Here is a 20,749-nt window from a genome sequence, read left to right as displayed (position 1 = left end):
TCCTAAAACTCTAAGAAAGTGACATGTGGTATCCACTAAATTTTTTTCCTAATCTTGCCCCTTGATTTTTTCACATGTCATCATCAGGAGGATTTTTAAGCTATTTTGTTAGGAAGATTAATCATTTCCCTTTATTGTGTATGAGATGGCGGCAAGAGTCAATGTGAATGCGATGGATACCTTGAATATGCAGATTAATAAAAAGTCTGATAATGATTTTTACTCAATATTTTAATGATCCACTTGATACATATTTTTATTATTATATATAAGTATAAGTGTAAGTATTATATGAGTATAAGTATATTTTTAAAAACATAAGTAAATAAGTTGATTTTTACTCAATATTTTAATACGAAATATTTGTTGTCAAGTATTGTAAGGTGTAAACGATTTAATAGTAGGTAGAATTGGAATGGTCTAAATTTGTTAACTGTTAAAAAAGTTGTATAGTTTTTATTTAATAAATGACAATTATGAGTATTACTATTCTTATTGTATATAAAAGCAGTCTCTTTACCTTTGTGTAGAGGTTACCTCCCTTATACTCCGTGCAGGGATTGAGTCCTGTTGTTGTTATTGTTGTTGTTATTGTATATAAATAGGCTAATATGTTACTATAATTCTTCTTGTATGAAACAGTAAAGTCAGAAGTCAGAACCAAGACTTTCAAAGGGAAAACAACTCATGGCTCGGTTGGATACATGGGATTACAATCATTTACGTCATGTATATTTTTTTTATATAAAGGATAAGAGAATGAAGATTACTACAACGATTGATGGGGTTTTGTGTCTGAATGTATCAATTCTAAGAGATGTTCTAAGAATGGGTGTGCCTCTTGGTAATGATGGTTATCTACTTATCTATGATAAATCAAAAGAATCCTCTCAAACAATTCTCTGCAACATCTTCTTGTGTATCATTGGTCAACTGAGATAAGTGAATCAACCTGCAGTCATCTTCAATTATTCTCTTACTCTTACAAAATGTAAACAACATCATCAAGCTAAGAACAAAATTGATAAAAATACACCTACATGAGATAAATATTACCTTGTAGAGAGAAACAAATGGTGGAACAGTTTCTCTGGGACATAACATCAAACACCTAATAAACAATTACACATCCTGCTAAAAAAAAATGACAACGGTTCGGTGGTAGGCTAGATTGCTGGAGGGCAAAATAGAAAGGAGAGTTTGGGATATGAAAGACAATTGAAAGATAATTGGAACTATTTTGTCTCGAAAGGAAGCTCTCCATTGTTTTAAAATTTGGACGGCTTCTTGTTAAGTTTTATAATTGTTAAGTTTTATAATTCATAATAGGATTAATTTGGGTTATGAAGCATGGACACCGAAAAGTTGTTATTAAGTAAGTTATATAACTCATAATAATAATATTAATTGGGCGGAGATAAAAAAGGTTTTTTAATATTGATCATGGAAAATTTACATGCTAATAATTAACCCCTAATAAGTACCTTAATCATCCTATTAAGTATCCTATAAATGTAAGGCTAAAAAGTGCTAAAATTTTCAACTCCTTGATCCAACTTTTATATATATATAGATATAGATATAGATATAGATCATTTATATTTGCACATTAAATATTCTAAAGGAACCTAATTACATCTATTAAGTACCAATCGATAAATCGTCAATAATACGTCAATTTTTTCACTTGCTTGATAGAACTTTTAGATATATATAAATTCAACTTCCAACCTTCTCTCTCTAACTCCATAATTCCCATTAAACAAAGATTTCACATTTTCACACACCGAGCTCGAAATCAATCCTACATTTGGGACTCATTTTTTTTAGTCATTAAGTGACTGATATATTAAGTGGCTGAATGTATAAATAGTGGCTAAATGTATTAAGTAAAAATTAGATAATTGACAGTTATTTTTGTTTATTAAGTAAAAAAGGGGTGGGTTAAAAAGGGGGTGGGTTTGTAACTTGTAGTAAAAAGTTGATGAGGTGATAATTGAAAAAGGAAATAAAATAAGAATCATTAAGAATTTAAAGAGTAATGATATGACTAATGCTATGACGCCTAAAAAGTCACATATGACATTATTAGTCTTTGATTACATTATTAGTGATTGATTACTACTTTTTCAAATGGGTGGAGATATCTTTGAAATTCAATGGGACAGTGACAAGTGACAAAGAAAAAAGATTACCGAGATAAAATACCAAGAACTCAAGAAGCCTTCAAAATTAGTCAAAAACATATTAAATCTATATTATAGATTCTCTTTGGAGGGATATTCCTATTATAGAAAATCACGACAATAGCCAATTTTTGTTGTGATCGTACTAAAATAGCTAAGGTTTTTCGGATTATAACAAAATAGCCAATAAAATCGAAAAAAAGCCAAAATTGCAACAAAAAACACGAAATCGCAACAAAAAACGCGAAATCGCAACAAAAAAAATGCCGAAATCACAACTCGCAGTTCGCAACAGTTTGACTTTGACTTTTTTTTTTTAAGGATAAGATTTCTTCCGATTTTGCCCTTAAAAAGATAAGATATTTTACGATCTTATCCATAAAAAGATAAGATTTTTTGCAAGATTTTCTGATAATACAAGTACAAAAGTTAACTAGTATATCATGTTCATTGTATTTGTTCTAATATCATAATTATCAAATATATTCCAAAATTTCTCTTCTCAATTACTCTCTTAATTCCAAACTAAAGGTATGCTTTTTATTTACTTAGTTTTGTACAAGTAATTAATTCGTTATTTAGTGTTTCTTACATAATGGAACCATCATATATCTTGACTGTTTGGGTAGATTTGTGTTTTGGAGGATCATGGGAGAATGTGAATGGTTATTTACAGTATATACCATTACCTACGAATGTTTCATTAAAACTGTCATTTAAAAAGTTAACTTATAAAGCCTTTAGTGTTATGTGTTGCAAAGAAGTTGAGTTTAGAGCCTCATAGTGGGTTTAAGCTATCTTATTTGAAAGATGGTAAAGTTTATTTGTTAAATGACAACGAAGATGTTGATCGGTTCATGGCTTATATTAGTGTTTCAAGAGACAATGTTGCATTGTATGTTGTTCAACCTAAAAGTAGTGAAATTGGGTCAGGAACCGGAAGTAATCAATTAAGTGTTTCAGCCCCCGTTTATGGTGATCACAATCTCCAACACGATAATTACCAACATCAAAGTTTCATGATTCCAACACAACTTCATCACCAACAAAGTTTTGTTCCACCATATTTTCAAAACCAAAGACCATATGAAACACATACAACTCAGTTTGGTATTCCACCTATCCAATATATCCAACACTTTGAAACCCACAATATATCCCTTATAATCCAAATTTCAACCACTATATAGACCCAAATGCAAGTTTCCGAATAGATACCTTAGATGATAATGATAAGCCGATGGATACCCATTACTATGTTAATGGAGTTTTTCCGTGCATCTCTTCAAGAGTGGTATTATAGGAAAAGAAACGTTGCAGGTATTATTTGTTTAATAATCTCGCTTATTATTACTACTGTTTATAAATGATGATATATTGGTGTTACACCATTGACAGAAAAAAAGATTGGAAAACGTGTTGTGAAGTCAACATCATGGAGAGTTGAACCATGTTCAAACACATTGTTTCACGTTATAGATCATAAGCTGAATGGACTTGTCGATCTTGATGCGAAGACGTGTACTTGTGGGAAATGACAAATTTCTGGTATTCCATGTGGCCATGTTATAGAAGTTGCTCTTCATCTAAACCAAGATGATTTAGCTGTATACGCTACGGACTCCTACACTTCAGAAGTATATCGACAGACTTATGTCGAGATTGTCTATCCCATACCACATCCTTCTGAATGGGAGATACTAGATGATTTACAAACAGTTTTGCCACCCGTCATGGACAAAAGGCTACCTGGCCGACACAAAAATCGTGATCGTATACCGTTAAAGGGTGAATAGAGGAAGACAACAACATGCAGTCGTTGTAAGGAAAGTGGTCATACAAGGCTCACTTGTGGTGCACCGATGCCATCACAAACATCTTTTCCTCTACCGAGAGGGTATGTATCTTAATCAAAATCAAAAGGGAAATCAAAATCGACTTCACAATCATCTTCTTTCAGTACTGTTAACTTAGGGGATTATTAGTATGTTTCTTATGAATTTGTGTTGTAAGTTAGTGTTTTGTGTGTTTTAATTTCTTAATGTTTTATGTTTTAAATAAATGTTATTTTTATTTAGTTTTATTGTGTTTTTAAAATTAATGAAAATTTAGGGTTTATTTGAAGTTTTGTATTCATGTCTTATATAATAAACTAGTATCCTTTAAAAAAAAAAAAATCAAAGTCAAACTGTTGCGAACTGCGAGTTGCGATTTTGGTTTTTTGTTGGCTATTTTGTGATAATCCAAAAAACCTTGACTATTTTGGTACGAGATCACTATATACATCTGCTACCCTTCTTAATGAATTTAATTTGTTACATGATCCTGCTATTTTCAAGTCTTGTATTATTCCTTGTGTCAACTTTTGCAACACCAGACTCTATAAACACTAATCAAACAATCAAAGATGGTAACACAATTGTTTTGGATGGAGAAATGTTTGAATTGGGCTTTTTTAGACCCGGAAACTTCAAGAATCGGTACTTGGGGATATGGTACAAGAAAATATCAACGGGTGCTGTTGTATGGGTTGCTAACAAGGAGACACCGATTAAAGATTATTTGGGCATGTTGAAACTAACCAAACATGGGAACCTAGTCATTCTTAGTGGTGGCAGTACTATGATCTGGTCATCCAATTCTTCTCTGTCTATGAGGAGTGATCGTTCTATGGTGGTTTTGCAACTTCTAGATAATGGAAATCTTGTTGTGTGGGATAAAAGTAGAACAAAAGACAGTATAGTCTGGCAAAGTTTTGATTATCCGGGTAATACAGTTTTACCGGGGATGAAAATTGGAAAGGATTTGGTAACGGGAAGAGAGAGGTATATGACAACATGGAAGAGTATAGACGATCCTGCTCTGGGTTTGCATAGACATTGGGTAGACACGAATGGATATTCACAACTTTTTATAACAAGAGGCCCAGTTTTAGTAGTGGGATTTGGACCATGGATTATGGAATGGTCTGAAGTTTCAAGGTGTGCCTTTTGGAAACCAGAATCCAATTTACTCGCTTGAATTTGTTGTGAAAGAAAAAGAGGTATATTATAAATATGAAATTAAGAACTCGATTTTTCAGAGGATACTTGTGATGCCAGACGTCAACACTCTGCATTTGCGTTGGAACGATCAGGTTCAAGACTGGGATGTGTTTGGAAATCAAATAATAGATACTTGTAGTGGTTATGGATTTTGTGGTCCTTATGGAAGCTGCGGCATCAACACGTATCCCCCTTGTAAGTGCATGGAAGGATTTAGGCCACGTATCGAAAATGAATGGAACTCAGGAAATTGGTCGAGTGGGTGTCAACGTAAAAAGGCTTTACAGTGTGGAATTGGGGATGGCTTCAGGAAACTTTCAGGGGTGAAATTTCCAGACACACGGCGTTCATGGTATAACCGGAGCATGACCCTTGCAGAATGTGAGGTGGCGTGCAGAAGAGATTGCTCTTGTACTGTTCATGTAAATTTAGATATCAGAAATGGTGGAAGTGGATGTTTGCTATGATTTGATGATCTTATTGACATCAGAGAGTATGATGAAAAGCAAGATCTGTACATAAGAATGGCTGCCTCTGAATTAGCAGGTACACTTTTGGTCTAAAACTGCTAATGATATTGTTTTCGCATTCTTTGAACTTAGCACAGGTATCTTACAGAAGCTTAGTACTATTGTCTAAATTAACTTTAAGTTGCTAGTCTGCTACTACTCCAATAGCTACTTTAGAGGTTGCTTAGCCAGTTAGTTGGTATTCGGTTGAACTAGATGGTTTAGATTTCATAAGTTGAAACTCCTATAAATGTAAGGAATTTGTGGGTAAAAGGGTGTTTTGTTGAAAGATAAACAGTGTAAAAGATTTTGTATTTCTTGCTGATACTGTTATAAATTAAATGTGCTGAATGTCACTTATCTTAGCTTTTAGAAATTGTAAGGAAAAGAAACGCAATAGAATCCACCTAGGGTCAAGTCTGACTCGTCACATTTGTTGGGGTGAGATTATTGAGGTTATTTTCAGAAGTCCAGTGTTCAATCCTTGGAAAAATTTGTATGGAGATGCCTCTCTTCACGAAGTCCGGCAACTAGAGAATTGGACTTCCTAATTTTAACACATATGTTTTGCCAAAATACTAAAAACACCAAAGGGGACAGATATAGTCCCATACATACAAATATTTCTTAATCCTAGGCATTCGGGTTAGTTTATAAGTAGCATTAGGATAGTTTTCCGTTCAAAAAAAGGAGGAAAATTTTACACATACCGTTTAGGTCCTCTAATTTGGATGCTTCCATCATGTTACTTTTTGAGTTGCTCCAAACTTAATCCACTTGCAGCAAAATATTACTAATTATAATGAATCATTCTGGAAGGCAATGAAGTCCCCCCTTTTAGCTTCAAGAACACAAGAGTACTTGCAGTGGTGCTACCAACTTCTTCAGCAGTTCTAATTCTGTCTATAGTGGCATATTCTTGTATAAAGAAGAACGAGAAGGAAAAGTCTTACATAAAAGGAAGAGGTAACAAAAATATAGGTGTAATACTTTTAGATACGAAATGTAACAAGTAGTCGACTAAAATTCTGCCAGATTCATTTAATCAAGAAAAACGTACACATTATTTTGTAGGAAACTGGAAATCCCATCATAAAAAGAATAGTGACCTTCATATGGAAGATCTTGACGATCTTCCCTTTTTATAGTTTGTATAAGCTAGCTAAGGCTACTGATAACTTTAGTATTGACAATAAGATTGGTGAAGGTGGATTTGGTCCCGTTTACAAGGTACGCAAATATAAAAAATAAGTATCAGTATGATGATCACTAGAATAATATTTGCTGAACAGAACTGGAACATTCAAATTTTAGGGTGTGCTGGAAGACGGATAAGAAGTAGCAGTGAAGAGGCACTCAGAAACATCCCAATAAGGGCTTGATGAATTCAAAAATGAACTTAAATATATTGCCAAATTTCAGCATCGAAATCTTGTGAAGCTGCTTGGATACTGTATTCATGAGAGTGAAATGATCTTGATTTATGAATACATGACTAACAATGCTTGGACTCATTTCTATTTGGTTAGATTTTCTGTGTATAACTGAACATACCTTACTTTCACACTTTATGTAGTAATCGACGTTTGACTAAGTAGTTCACTATAATTAGATGAAACCAGAAGTTCAATGCTTGAGTGGCCTCAGCGTTTTCGCATCATCCATGGTATGGCTCGTGGTATCCTATACCTACATCAAGATTCCAGACTTCAAATCATCCACAGAGATCTCAAGGCAAGTAATATCCTGTTGGATGCTGAAATGAACCCAAAAATATCTGACTTTGGTCTTGCTAGAAAGTTTGTAGGGTCCGACACCGCCGCTATGACAAAGAAAGTGGTAGGAACATAGTAAGAATCCGAAAACCATATTATATCAGATTAATTTCTAATTATTCTCCTACAAGATGTCCATATTCCCTAACTTTGTTGTATGTAGTGGTTACATTTCTCCAGAGTATGCAGTACATGGACGATTTTCTGTAAAGTCTGATGTATTTAGCTTTGGTGTTCTAGTGATGGAAATAGTGAGTGGTAAGAAAAACAGAGGATTCTTTCATGAAGATCACAGTGACAACCTTCTCGAATTCGACTCGAGCTCGTTTAGGCTCGGCTCGAAACGAGCTTTTTTCGAATCGAATTCGAACAATTCGCGAGCAGGATTGACTCATTTACACTCCTACTTGGACATGTAAGTTAGCGTGAAAATTCATATCCATCCACCAAAAACTAGTGTTTATGAAAAGTTTTAGGTAGTTAGATGTACTTACACGTTGTCTCTGATTCAGGCATGGAGACTCTTCCAAGAAGGCAGGCCCGTTGAGCTAATGAGTACATCTTTACACGACTCGTGTATTGTCTCAGAGGTGTTACGGTCAATACATGTAGCACTGTTATGTGTGCAGAATTATGCAAAAGATAGGCCAACTATGTTGTCAGTGGTTTTGATGCTAGTGAGCGATGGTGTGTTGCCTCAACCTAAACCCCCTGCTTTTTATACTGGAGAGAGCAGTAGCCAGGTTGAGAAGACCGTTTCATCGGTTAATGAGAACATGATAACACTAGTTTATGCTCGTTAGGAAACAAAGCAAAAGATAGGCAAAGGTTAACACCAAGAGTTCTCATGCTTCTTCTTAGAAGGCGTGGCCTCAACCTGTAGTACATATTATGCTTTTGCACCGGGATAGCTGTGTAAATTGTGTATGCTGTTTACTGGTTGACAAGTATATGATGCACTTTTCATTGATTTTATTCTGTTACAAAAAACAGAGAATATCTCATAGGTAAGTTTACGTAACTAAATACCTGGTCTCATGACATCGCCATTGCAACTTGGTCTATAAGGCTTTACCCAACCTTGATTTCTTCTTAACATTACTCACTGATGATGGCTAAAACACATTGATCACGATCCAGAGCCTAAAGCAGAACCCTCCGTAGACTTGTACACATGGATCTCGGATACTATCCAATTGCTAGCTACAATATCAAAATATAACAAATAACTTTCCGAAAAAACAAAAGGAATGTGGGATGGGACCTCCGCCTTCCTTCTTGGCCACGGTATGGGCCAACTTGTTTGGCCGTTGGTGCTTGCAGACCCGATCTGACTTGACCCATTATGTCTTTTAGGTGTGTATAGTTATTTATTCATGATGGAGTTTATTCTAAAAAGGAATTCAAGTAGTGTCTCACCAATTTTCGTATACGACCTTAAAGGTTTATATATAAATGACAGTATTTTAAAATATTCTCACTATTTCAACCTTTCGGACATCATGCTGAAATTGAAGATATCAACTTTGCGCTTGTTTACATATTTTCATTTCAAGGAAGCCATATGTATCAATTTGCTATTTCATATGGCAGAAGGAGAACATGATACATAAAGACCCTCTAATTGCATTCTGTAAATCAGCAAACATGATTCTAAGCGTTGATAAAAAAAAAAAAAATCAGCTAGACTAACTGTCAATCATCAATCGCGTCGGTTGAGAAATTCCCCCAAAGACTAAATTATAAATCTCACAGATTTGTATGAGTTACATCTTCCTTGTATGTGATACAAGGAAGAACATACAAGGAAGAACAAGGGAACACATTTGTTTGAATAGATCAATCGAAAAAGAATAATATTTCATTTTGGTGACAGCATTTAATTAGGTGCTGATTGAAATAAATAATACAAGGAAGAGGAGGTCTTTACTGAGTCATTTGATCGAACAGGTTCAAGGCATCTTCCAAATTGATACTTGAATAATAAATAGTCTTGGGCTAACTAAGGTTGGATCCATGGGCACTTTACGAGTAACTCAGCAATTGCTTCTTTCTCACAAACAGCAGCATAATGCAGTGGTGTTTGGCCTTCGTTGTCCTTCAATTTTGTTATGAATTAAGCGCAAATATGCTTTACAAGGTTGTACTGTACAACACAATAAAACACATTTGGTGATGTATTGTCAAAAACTAGTGTGTATAGATTCCTATCATTTAAATCATATGCGGATAGATCTAGATTATATTTTATATAGAACATTTTAATTTTTTAATTGATTATATTTGAATCTGTCATTACTATACATGATTAATATCCTATGTAATATATGCAACAATTGCATGTGTCATTGCTGTACGTTGACTTTGTTGCATAAGGAATTGTGGTTGCTCAACTGTATCTAAAAAGGGAAAGAATACAAGACATAACAAAAAAAAAATTATGTGAATTTGGTTTAATAATTCATGGAAAAGCAGTTGGATGGTGGTGAAGCGATAGTAGAGATTCCATGTGGTGAACATAAGTCGAACTATAGCGACGAATATCGGAAGATTGAAGTTAATAACCGACTAACATCACAGCAGGTCGACGTAGAGGATGATGATGATGTTGATGATATATATCGTAAAGAAGCTACTAAAGCTAAACCGACAGGAAAACTATGTAAGAAAATCAAGCTTCTGTTTTCTGTCAAGTACATTTCAATATTTAGTATAACTATAGTTTTAATTCTTATCAAAACTATAGACAAACTAGAGAATATCGATATTTGGATTTTCGAATTATGGGAATGGTGTGTTTTGATATTGGCAATCTTATGTGGTCGTTTTCTTTCAACCTGGTGTATTAATGCTATACTTTTGCTGATTGAAACTCAATTCCTACTTAAAAAGAAAGTTATGTATTATGTTCATAGCCTGCGAAAGAGCGTTGGGGTTTTTATTTGGTTTGGTTTAATTTTACTAACATGGGGACTCTTGATCAACCGAGGTGTTGGTAAATTAAGAAATAAAAGCAAATTAATTGTGAAGTATATTACTAGGGGACTTGCCGCTACACTTGTTGTTGCCGGTCTTTGGATACTCAGAACTCTGCTTGTTAAGATCATAAATTCTTCGATTTATGTCAGTAGATACTTTTATAGAATACAATACGACTTGTTCAATTACTACATTCTCCTGATCCTTTCAGGGCCCCCGTTAATGGGGGGCTCAGAAAGCATTAATGGGTGTAACTTACCAAGCACAAGGTTTAGTTCTACTAAGGAAGAAGAGGGAGAACAAGAGGCGGAAATGGTTATTGATATGCTAGAACTCCAGAATTTAGATCCCAACAACATATCTGTTTGGACGATGATGGGGTTAATCAAAGCTGTAAAGGACTCTGACTTTCCATTTGATGCAAACTCTGGTCATGCTATATTTATGGATGTAGCTAAACCGGGGCACGAGTAAGATTTTTTTTTTAATTATAATCCTGTTTCTTGATCTTTCTGTCCGTGCGTTGTACTTATGTTTTTATCATCGTCATATGAACTAGGTACATCACAGAGGATGATCTTTTGCGTTTTATGAAGAAAGACGAGGTGAAGCAAGTGCTTGCGAGGATAGGAGGAGAAAGTTCTGAAACCATAACTAGTATTACCAACAGGTCCTTCATTAATTGGGTAGAGAATGTGGCAGAGCATCATAAGGGTCTAGTGTTGTCCATAACTGACACAAAGTTTGCGATAAAGCGGCTAAACAAGTTTGTAACTGGGATCACAGTAGTTGTGCTCATAATCATATGGTTAATTATCACAAAGATTGCTACAACAGAAGTGTTGCTTTTCATCTCTTCTCAGTTCTTACTTGCGATTTTCACATTTGGGGCGTCTGCTAAGTCAACTCTTGAAGCCATAATATTTGTTTTTGTGAAATACCCATTTGACGTTGGAGATCGTTGTATCGTTGATGGTGTCCAGGTAACCTAGCTAACCTGATATGAAACAATCCACTCTTAACTCCTACCCACGCACCCAGCTTTGTTCTGATTTACTTAATAAAATTAATATGTATAAACCTATATATAGGTTGTTGTGGAGGAAGTAAACTTATTGACAACCGTCTTCCTGAAATATGATTATGAGAAGATTATTTATCCAAATTCAGAATTAGCTTCAAAAGCAATCAGTAATTTCAATCGAAGCCCGGACATGAGCGATTGTGTGGACTTTGATTTGGATGTTTCTACTGCCAAAGAGACCATCTCCGTTCTAAAAGCCAAAATTAAAGGGTATGTGTTATTTTTCATTATCATACTCGTCAGGTTAGTTTATAATCATGTCAAATGCTTGTTTAAATATCTGAAAATTTGTTTTAGAAGTTGGTTTTGAAATTTGAACGTCATAGGTTTGTTCAAGTGTTGAAAAAGGATTTTGGTGTTGCTGAACTGGTACCCACTGCGGCGCAGTGGGGGTATTTTACCCACTGCAACGCAGTGGGAATCTTCTGACCTGCGGGGTGTTTTGCCCCAACTGCGGCGCAGTGGATATTCTCTGGTCCGGGGTGCACTTTGCCCCCACTGCGGCGCAATGGGTATTTTCTGTTAAAAAAAAATAAAAATAAAAAATTTCGTTTCTTTTATTTATCGAGTCTTGTCGTTTGAAGTTGGTATCACAAGTATAAAAGTAAAACAAATAAAACACAATCATGACCCTTAAATCAATAATGATAAAATGGATGCATGAAGATTCACGATACACAATTGTATATATTGATGCACGATGATTTTTTGATTGATGGTGATTTCAGTGAAGAGAAACATATTCTTTTATTTGTTTTTTTTTAATACTTGTTTTATTTTAACAAGAACCTTTAATGTTAAAGGAATAAGGAATAAAAACGAAACCTTTCACAATTTTAATAAAAGATAAGTGTGAATTAGTTTCTGTAAGAAAACATAAAATGAAAGGTACACCTATACTTGTTTTAGGGATTGAAAATTATATCAGTATTTGACATTAGATGTATTTAGGAAATTTTCCAAAATTAAACAAATGCTTGGAATAAAAGCAAAAGGGGAAAATCCATAAAAAGGTAACATATTTATACAAATTTCCTATTAAAGGTAATTTGTTTTGGTTTCGTCTATTTAAAGGACCCTATTTCCAAAAAATTTCTAATGAAGGGTATCACCTTAGTTTTTGACAGATGACGTCCGTTAAGTGCCACGTCATCATATTTGCTGACATGGCAGTTGACTTTGACTAACATTGGGTGTAGAACCAACAAAACTACGTCGTTCAACAACAAAATACCCCCGCATAACATATCCCTCTACACCCGATCCATCTCTCTCCTCTTTTCTCTAATTTTTTTTTCTTCTTTTGGCGTCATCCCCACATTATTCTTTCTCCCCTGTTTCTATTTTTCCATAACTGAAATCCTGTTCCAATCATATAACTATAAAAAGGTACAATCTATTATTTTATTTTATTACATACTAGATCTACAAAAGAGCTAATTCATCCTATGTCACTCGATGTCTCGATCTACACTTTAAGGTTAGGTTTTGATTGTATTCTATCAATAAAGTATGGTGTATCTTATATAAAAAAATTTGGAGTGCAATTCATTAAATTGAAAGTCTCGTAATTAGTTTTGTTAGAATCAAACTAAGTGCAATTCAGTAAAAGTAGTTGTTTGTGTCAAGTGCATTGAAAGTGTTTGATGATATGCCTTAATGAAAATTGTTACTACATGTAAGTACAACTGTGAAGTTGTGAGCTGCTAATGGGAGCAGGTTTGAAAAAGGATCTTAGAGTGTTTAGGGTTGGGCCAGGAGGAAGTCAATAGTCAATTTCTCACGGTCAAGCCTAGTGGAGCTCCTAGTCCAACAAGACTAGTTGCTTCAAGTTAATGAGTTCAAATGACTGCGTATGCCGAACCCATGTACAAATGCATAACGATTATAAAATGTATATGCATTTTCAGGTGTATCGAACACCATTTCAATAATATTATCATTATTCAACCCATTTTCATCTTTTCTACATCCAAGATTCTCAATTTCAATATTTACCCTCTCACCGTCACTTCCTAAATAAGTGAAACTAGTGTCACCCCTTTCTTCATTTGTTAGTTCCATCAGATGTATCGAACGATTTTCGACCAAAAAACCATTGATGTCAATGTCATCAATTAAACTATCAACCGGCCTATATCTTGGTTCGTTGTCCAGATTCATCCCCTACACGAAAACATATGCCGTTATAAAGAAAAATATGAGGATGGCGCCAAAAGAAGAAAAAAAATAGAGAAAGGAGGGAGATGGATCGGGGGAAAGGGATATATTTTGTGGGGTACTATTTTATTGTTGAAACGACGTCGTTTTACTCTATATAAAAACCGATATATAAGTTAGTCAAAATCAACTGCCACATCAGCAAATCTGATGACGTGGCATCGGTGGTGTGGCATTTAACGGACGTCGTTTATCAAAAATTAACGAGATACCCTTTATTAGGAAGTTTTTGGAAATAGGGTCCTTTAAATAGACGAAAACAAAATAAGTTACTTTTAATAAGAAATTTATGTAAATAGGTTACCTTTTTATGGTTACCTTTTTATGGATTTATCCAAAAGCAAAACTTCCGAAAAACCTTCAATGATACACGCCCACAATGTAAAAAGTGGAAGGTCAATATCCGAAGGTTAAATACTTTACCAATGGACCACTAACCACATTAGCTACTTAGCAATCGCTTTATATCCTAAAGACAATAACGAGATCAAAATCAATACTAAACATGTCGTGTAATTACAATATGATCTCGTGGTAAGCTTTTGATTTATGTACAAGATTCTTGGTATCATAGTGTAATTGACATTTCCAGGTACATAGATCGCAAACCTGAGTTTTGGCATCCAGAACACACTGTTAGGGTTAAGGGGATTCAAGATGTGAACAAGATAAAAATGAGCCTCTACGTTACTCATACGATTAATTTTCAAAACTATGAAAAGAGAAACAATAGAATATCGAATTTGGTAGCAAAGCTGAAGAACTTGTTCGAAGAACTTGGCATCAAGTGTCACTACCTTTCGCCAAGAAGTCTATATGATGGTACCTTAGCGGACGAGAATATATAAAACTAATGGGAAGTTAGTGGTTCTAAACTTTACCAGATTTCACTTGTCCATGATTTACCTTCTCCATGATGACCATGGAACAGGTTAGTGGATGATATTACAAGAGATTAGAATTGAAGGTTCACTCACAAGAGACATGGGATATTGACCATATATGAATACTGTGCAGCACCAGCACATGTATTGTTTCAATTGTTACAAATCGTGTTTATTCATTCCAAACTTGTGATGTGATTTTTTTAATTTCAATTGTAATCGTCATTAGTATTTTAGTAGAACGAGTCCTTCTGATTATCATAAACGAACCAGGACCAACTGACTTGATTAATGATACAAATAACATAGAGTATTTACCCCTACTAGTATGACTCTTCACTGTCCACATTGTTTTACCAACTACAAAAGCCCAGGATCACTTGGCCTTGCAAATTACAACCACAATATTACTCTTTCATAATTTTTACAGAAATTTTTTAAACATCTTAATAATTTAATTTGCAATTCAACAAATTGTCAAATAAATGGCTTCTTACCTTCATTCCTCACATATAAAACGTATATTGAAAGGCAAATTCACCATTACATGATGAGGTGAAACGTATATACAAAATCAAATTTTAGTGATCTATATTATGTGTTCATACTCAAAACTGTACCGGGTCACTGGAGTCTGGACATGATTATAAACCCATATCATAGACTCATAGAGTCTAAATCATTAACTTAGTAAATGTAATTTGCCCAAAAAGAAACCAACTGAAACATGAGGAAAGTTCATGTTTTTCTCACTACCAGTCACTAAGTCAAGAATTACCTAAAAAAGTTGATTTCTTCGTGTTAATAGATTCTTATGTTCAAGAGACCCTAGGATAAATGTATAGTCTGTACACATGAACTAATGATCATCATTAGTGGTTTAGTCTTGGGCTAACTAAGGTTGGATCCATGGCTAGTTTGAATCAGTTAGCTCACAAGGATACTTCCCATCACCAGCTTTTATACCTGTTCCAGCATTTCTCTTCACGAGTAACTCAGCAATTGCTTCTCTCTCGCAAACAGCAGCATAATGCAGAGGTGTTTGGCCTTCGTTGTCCTTCAATTTTGTTATGAAATAAGCGCAAACATCAATTCATGCCAGAAATAGAGCCTCTGAAGGCTCTTACATTAAATTTGCACAACAGTTGTATATAATCACCTGCAAGTTCACATCAGCATTCCTGCTCAATAGCAATTCTGCAACATCAATATGGCCACGGTCAACAGCCCAATGCAGAGGTGTTCGACCTTCGCTATCTGCATTTATTATTGGGAAATTGTGACATTAAGTAAACAAGAAAGTAAAGACATACCAAGTACATGTGGCAAAATGGGTGAGACTCCGGCAGGTTGGGTAATGGGTCAGTCAATGCATGTAAAATTTTAGGTACGGGTAATACAGGTCAGATTGACCCGAAACAACTTGTGTCCATCCTTTTTTCACCTTTATTAGTTAGTATGTGAAATATGATTACCATGACTACATTATTACTATGACAGTATAAAACTTAGAACAGAATGATTTAGGACGTTTTATGCATTAAAGATACACCTTGGCCAGCTTTCGACTCAATTGGCCCATTTCCTTTCAAGTTGTTCTTTTATAACTATTTCCATTTTCAAATTGTTCTTTTATAACTATTTATCTGCATGAACCATTAGAGAAAGACATAGCCTGAATTGATCCAATCGCAGTCATATGGGTCGAAATTACCACTTCTGGTATCAGTCGTCTTTGATGAATACACAAAGCCTTCTCTGATAAAAACACAAGTTTAACTTACTTCTAGAGATTGAACATGTTGGATACGGACATGATATGTAACAAAATGATAAAGTAATATTAACTATTTGAATAATAAATGATATGTGAACAACCTTTTGCATCCACTGAAACACCAGCCTGAACACATTTAAGCAAGTTCTGCATATCACCTTCTCTTGCAAAGTCATGTATAGCATCCAACTTTCTGTAAAGTAGAGTCGACATGAGGACATCTTAGCCACATACTCTGTATAAACAATATTTCATGCGAGTACTAAGTGCATTTGGTATAATATATGTAATAGCAGTATAGGAACACCTAAATGTAAACCTAGGGCAACAATTGAGATCACCAGTGGGTCACTGAACAATTACTACTGGAAGGGAGAAGTGTCTTGAAGTAGCAATTGTTTAAAACAGAAAAGTTTAAAAGAATATTACAAGTCATTTCCAGATTCCTCTTCATGTATAAAAGAGCTGAAAACAGGCCCCATTGGTCTAGCATCCTTACTCGATGGTTCGTTAGAATCTCCGCCTCTTTTCTTCTGTAAAATATATGTACACACATGGGGTAAATGTAACAGATGTTTTGCATGAGAATAAACGAAAAAGATATACAAACAATTTCAGTATGATCATACACGAGTAGAACCATCAGCCCAAGTGGGATATAGCTCCGTAATAATCTCCAAATATTTCTGCATCGCTTCTTCTGGAGGCATAGCACCCAATTTATTCCATGCATTCCTGGCACATGAGAAAATTCATAGATAACGCTATAAACCCTCATGAAATCGATAATGAACACAAACAGGTTCCCAAGAATATCTAGAAGCATTAAATATGTAAGCTTGTTATCAATAAAACTGATAGAGGTATCGTCCTGTTTCCATAAAACACAGAGAATACACATCCAATACTATAACTCGAATACTTGATACATCATCATATAAATTCATACCATAAATGTTGCAAAAATCTTTCGGTTTCTGTTCATAATTTGGTCCTTCTTAAAAAGAACAAATCTACATATCCGTTTTCACATTCACACAAATTGTGAAAATAAAAAGTTTCCGCATTTTAGTTTCTTGTTTATAACATTACTAAAAGGCTCAAGTGTTTCTAAATGAATCTCAAATGTGCATCATATTCTCTAACCTTTCCAAAACTTTCTACTCAATGCTATCGAATATACCTAGTGGGCTAGTGATAGCATAATCAAGGTAACCAACATTCAATTTTTCTCACTCAAACACCCATATAAGTTGTCACCTTATCAAAACCGGCCCCACATCACAATGTACATGTCATAATACTTCAAATACCTCATAATTGTACGTCTTATACATACACACACACACGCATATATTTATATATATATATAGGGGAAAGATAATTTGAGACCAACTAAAAAAAGTCCAAAAAAGGACCATTGATTTTCGTAGGTTACACACCACCATCATGATCTACTACGATATACAAGACTTTTTTGTAAAAACACTAAAACTTTCCAGCGACGGGCCCACAGAAAAATCATGTGTAAGTTACACATGTGTAACTGTGTAACTTACACATGTGTAACTTAACTTACACATGATTTTCTGGTGGGCCCGTCGCCGGAAAATCTTAGTGTTTTTACAAAAAAGTCTTGTATATCGTAGTAGATGATGATGGTGTACAAAAATCAATGGTCCTAGTTGGTCCTAAAATAAGAGGTGGGTTAAATTAAAGACTCCTTATTTTAGGGACTGTTAGGGACTTGATCTAGACCGTCCATTTTCATTAGATCTAATCACCACTGATCATCTCCGACCATATTCATCTCCGGCGAGACTTACACATGTGTAAGTTGAATAAAAATTATGATTCGGAGCGGGCTTCGCCCTTAAGGATATTCATAAACCAAAGCTGGTAGGGGTGATAGGTCATAGCGTGATAGGTCATAGAGAGTGATAGGTCATAGGGGGTAACCAGTGATGGGTGATCTACCTAAAAAAATTGTACTTAAAACATGTGTAAGTTACTTACATATGTGTAAGTCTTGCCGGAGGATCATGGTGGTGGTCGGAGATGATCATGGTGGTGGTGGTGGTCAGAGATGATGGTGGTGGTGGCCGGAGAAGGAGGTAGAAGGAGTCCCTACCGTCCCTAAAATAAGAAGTCCCTAATTTAACTTTTCCCAATATATATATATATATATAGGGGTGGGTTATTTATAGTACAAGCATTTAAAAAAGTACAAAAAGTACATGTCTAAGTTAACTTACACATGCTTGTTCCTTCCATCTCCGACCACCACCACCACCATGATCATCTCCGACCACCACCATGATTCTCCGGCGACGGCGACCATCTCCGGCGAGACTTACACATGTGTAACTACAACTTACACATGTGTAAGTTAACTTTCCGACGAGAATCAGGTTAGTTTTCGGGTGGATACGGTATGGGCAAGAGGCCCTCATCCGTTCTAAGCTGACCGTCAAGGGACGCATATGGGAATCGTATGGATTTGATGAGCGGCGATCCAAAAGATGGTGACGGTTTGCTACAGTACGGGCGAAGCCCTTGATGCCGGCGCCGGCGCCGTGGTTGGGGTGGTCGGAGATGATGGTGGCTGGTGGTGATTGTCCCGCGAAGGAAAATACCAGGAAATTTTAGAACCTAGAATGCTAAAAAAAAGTGGTACTTACACATGTGTAAGTTAGTTACACATGTGTAACTCTCGCCGGAGATGGTCGCCGTCGCCGGAGGATCATGGTGGTGGTCGGAGATTATCATGGTGGTGGTGGTGGTCGGAGATGGAAGGAAGAAGGAAGAAAAAGGAGGAAATACCTTGTACTTTTTGTACTTTTTTAAACCCTTCTACTAAAAATAACTTTCCTCTATATATATATATATATATATATATATATCTAAAGAAGATAGTACTATATAATTACCATTTAGCTCTGGAGGTGATTTTAATAGCACAAGGTTGAGGAACAGTACAAGGACCTTGAGTAGCAATCTTATACAAACCATAAAGCCTCAACTTCACTTCACCGGAATAAACCTTCACCGCCGCCACAAAAGCCGTAGCAGCACTAAAAGCTTCATCCAATTCCGTACATTCTACACCTTCCCAATCATCATCATCATCATTATTATCTGATTCTATAATTGGCTCTGTTTTTTGTGAAATTAAATTAGGGCTAGCAATGTGCTGTGGAGGTGGTGGAATTGGATTGTGGAAAGTGAAGAAGATTGAAAAGAGTTTTGCGAGAAGAAAAGAGAAAATGAGACTGACGGTTATGGATTGTGTGTACTGTTGCCAATCGGACATTGCCGTGATTTCCGATTAGTTCAGGGGTTTAAGATTTTGGAGATGATTATATATGATCACTGTGTGTGTATGTATATGTATAATTTTGTATATATCTGTTGTGTAACGGTGTTTGCGTATTTTCGCCGCGCACGTGACTCTTTTGATTACTGTATTCTTTTTGGATTGGATAAGAACATTATATCGGAATAAGATAAGGTTTTAATTTTAATTTAAATTAAAATTAAAAACAAAAGTTAAAATTTAAAAATTATTTTTAAATTTTGATCTTTAATTTAAATCTAAATTTCAACATCTTTATTACTCGTATTTTACTAATAATAAGATTATCTTCAATGCTAAGGATGCCTTTGAGCTGACACATCATATCCTTATAAATACTTATACATCCTTATAAATCTTTCAAATCCTATAATTTTATCTCTAATCATTCTTACATATCCTTTACCTCCATATAAAAACAAAAATATATTAGCTAAGGACAAGTACAGGTAATAGCATCCTTCAAAAAATCCTTACTTTTGAACAAGTTTCAATGGCAAAGGATATTTAAGGGCGCCCTCATTGAAGATAGTTATTTATGATCTCTATTTCATTAAATTTGGTTTCTTTAAATATATAAGGTATGCGTATGTAACGAGCAACTTCAATAGATCCAAAATAATTTATATATGGAATGGTGAGTTAATATTTTTCAATAATAAATATATCTAGCAATGTTTGGAGAAAATGATTTGAAAAACTGAGCGTTTAAATTTTGTACATTTGACCTTTTGAGTTAAAAAAAATAGAGAACATCATATTTACCCTTACTAAACCTTAAAATAACATATTTATCCACTTAAATTCTTTAATATCATATATATCTAATTTAAACCTTAAATCTCTCATACTTAGCCATTTCATAAATAAAAATATTTGTAACCTTAAAACTTGATAAATATTTAAAAAAACTAGCTTAAGGACACGGGTATCAAC

The 20,749-nt window shown here is 34.8% G+C and overlaps 3 protein-coding genes and 1 pseudogene across 3 annotated transcripts; 3 read left to right on the top strand and 1 right to left on the bottom strand.

Moving 5' to 3' along the window:
- Positions 1 to 4,505: 4,505 nt before the first annotated feature.
- LOC122587760 lies at positions 4,506 to 7,287 on the top strand (annotated as a pseudogene).
- An 81-nt stretch (positions 7,288 to 7,368) lies between these two features.
- On the top strand, positions 7,369 to 8,332 carry LOC122587756 (G-type lectin S-receptor-like serine/threonine-protein kinase SD1-1). Its single transcript, XM_043759924.1, has 3 exons — positions 7,369 to 7,589; positions 7,678 to 7,828; positions 8,027 to 8,332. Exons 1-3 carry the CDS (start codon positions 7,369 to 7,371, stop codon positions 8,315 to 8,317), a joined length of 663 nt encoding a protein of 220 aa, XP_043615859.1. The 3' UTR covers positions 8,318 to 8,332.
- Positions 8,333 to 9,977: 1,645 nt separating this feature from the next.
- LOC122587751 (mechanosensitive ion channel protein 9-like) lies at positions 9,978 to 14,645 on the top strand. The gene is made up of 4 exons (XM_043759919.1): positions 9,978 to 10,963; positions 11,053 to 11,476; positions 11,585 to 11,787; positions 14,390 to 14,645. The coding sequence occupies exons 1-4, from the start codon at positions 9,978 to 9,980 to the stop codon at positions 14,643 to 14,645; spliced, it is 1,869 nt and encodes a 622-aa protein (XP_043615854.1).
- A 677-nt stretch (positions 14,646 to 15,322) lies between these two features.
- LOC122580212 (acyl-CoA-binding domain-containing protein 1-like) lies at positions 15,323 to 19,853 on the bottom strand. Its single transcript, XM_043752492.1, has 6 exons — positions 19,389 to 19,853; positions 17,088 to 17,193; positions 16,888 to 16,991; positions 16,560 to 16,651; positions 15,841 to 15,938; positions 15,323 to 15,738 (listed from the first exon to the last, which is right to left on the bottom strand). The coding sequence occupies exons 1-6, from the start codon at positions 19,769 to 19,771 to the stop codon at positions 15,595 to 15,597; spliced, it is 927 nt and encodes a 308-aa protein (XP_043608427.1). The 5' UTR covers positions 19,772 to 19,853; the 3' UTR covers positions 15,323 to 15,594.
- Positions 19,854 to 20,749: the final 896 nt, after the last annotated feature.

The sequence above is a fragment of the Erigeron canadensis genome, chromosome 1 (genome assembly GCF_010389155.1).
Source record: "Erigeron canadensis isolate Cc75 chromosome 1, C_canadensis_v1, whole genome shotgun sequence".
Taxonomy (NCBI): Eukaryota; Viridiplantae; Streptophyta; class Magnoliopsida; order Asterales; family Asteraceae; genus Erigeron; species Erigeron canadensis.
Note: the sequence above shows the minus strand (reverse complement) of the source record. Positions and strands in the feature narration are given on the sequence as shown.

What these genes read in the sequence shown, in the direction of transcription:
- LOC122587756 (XM_043759924.1), top strand. Translation starts at nt 7,369, where the DNA reads ATGCTTGAGTGGCCTCAGCGTTTTCGCATCATCCATGGTATGGCTCGT. An exon ending in AAGAAAGTGGTAGGAACATA is followed by an intron (nt 7,590 to 7,677) that starts GTAAGAATCCGA and finishes TGTTGTATGTAG; the next exon opens with TGGTTACATTTCTCCAGAGT. An exon ending in GTGACAACCTTCTCGAATTC is followed by an intron (nt 7,829 to 8,026) that starts GACTCGAGCTCG and finishes TCTCTGATTCAG; the next exon opens with GCATGGAGACTCTTCCAAGA.
- LOC122587751 (XM_043759919.1), top strand. Translation starts at nt 9,978, where the DNA reads ATGGAAAAGCAGTTGGATGGTGGTGAAGCGATAGTAGAGATTCCATGT. An exon ending in GTAGCTAAACCGGGGCACGA is followed by an intron (nt 10,964 to 11,052) that starts GTAAGATTTTTT and finishes CATATGAACTAG; the next exon opens with GTACATCACAGAGGATGATC. An exon ending in CTAAAAGCCAAAATTAAAGG is followed by an intron (nt 11,788 to 14,389) that starts GTATGTGTTATT and finishes TGACATTTCCAG; the next exon opens with GTACATAGATCGCAAACCTG.
- LOC122580212 (XM_043752492.1), bottom strand. Translation starts at nt 19,771, where the DNA reads ATGTCCGATTGGCAACAGTACACACAATCCATAACCGTCAGTCTCATT. An exon ending in ATCACCTCCAGAGCTAAATG is followed by an intron (nt 17,194 to 19,388) that starts GTAATTATATAG and finishes CTCATGTGCCAG; the next exon opens with GAATGCATGGAATAAATTGG. An exon ending in ATGCTGATGTGAACTTGCAG is followed by an intron (nt 15,739 to 15,840) that starts GTGATTATATAC and finishes ACAAAATTGAAG; the next exon opens with GACAACGAAGGCCAAACACC.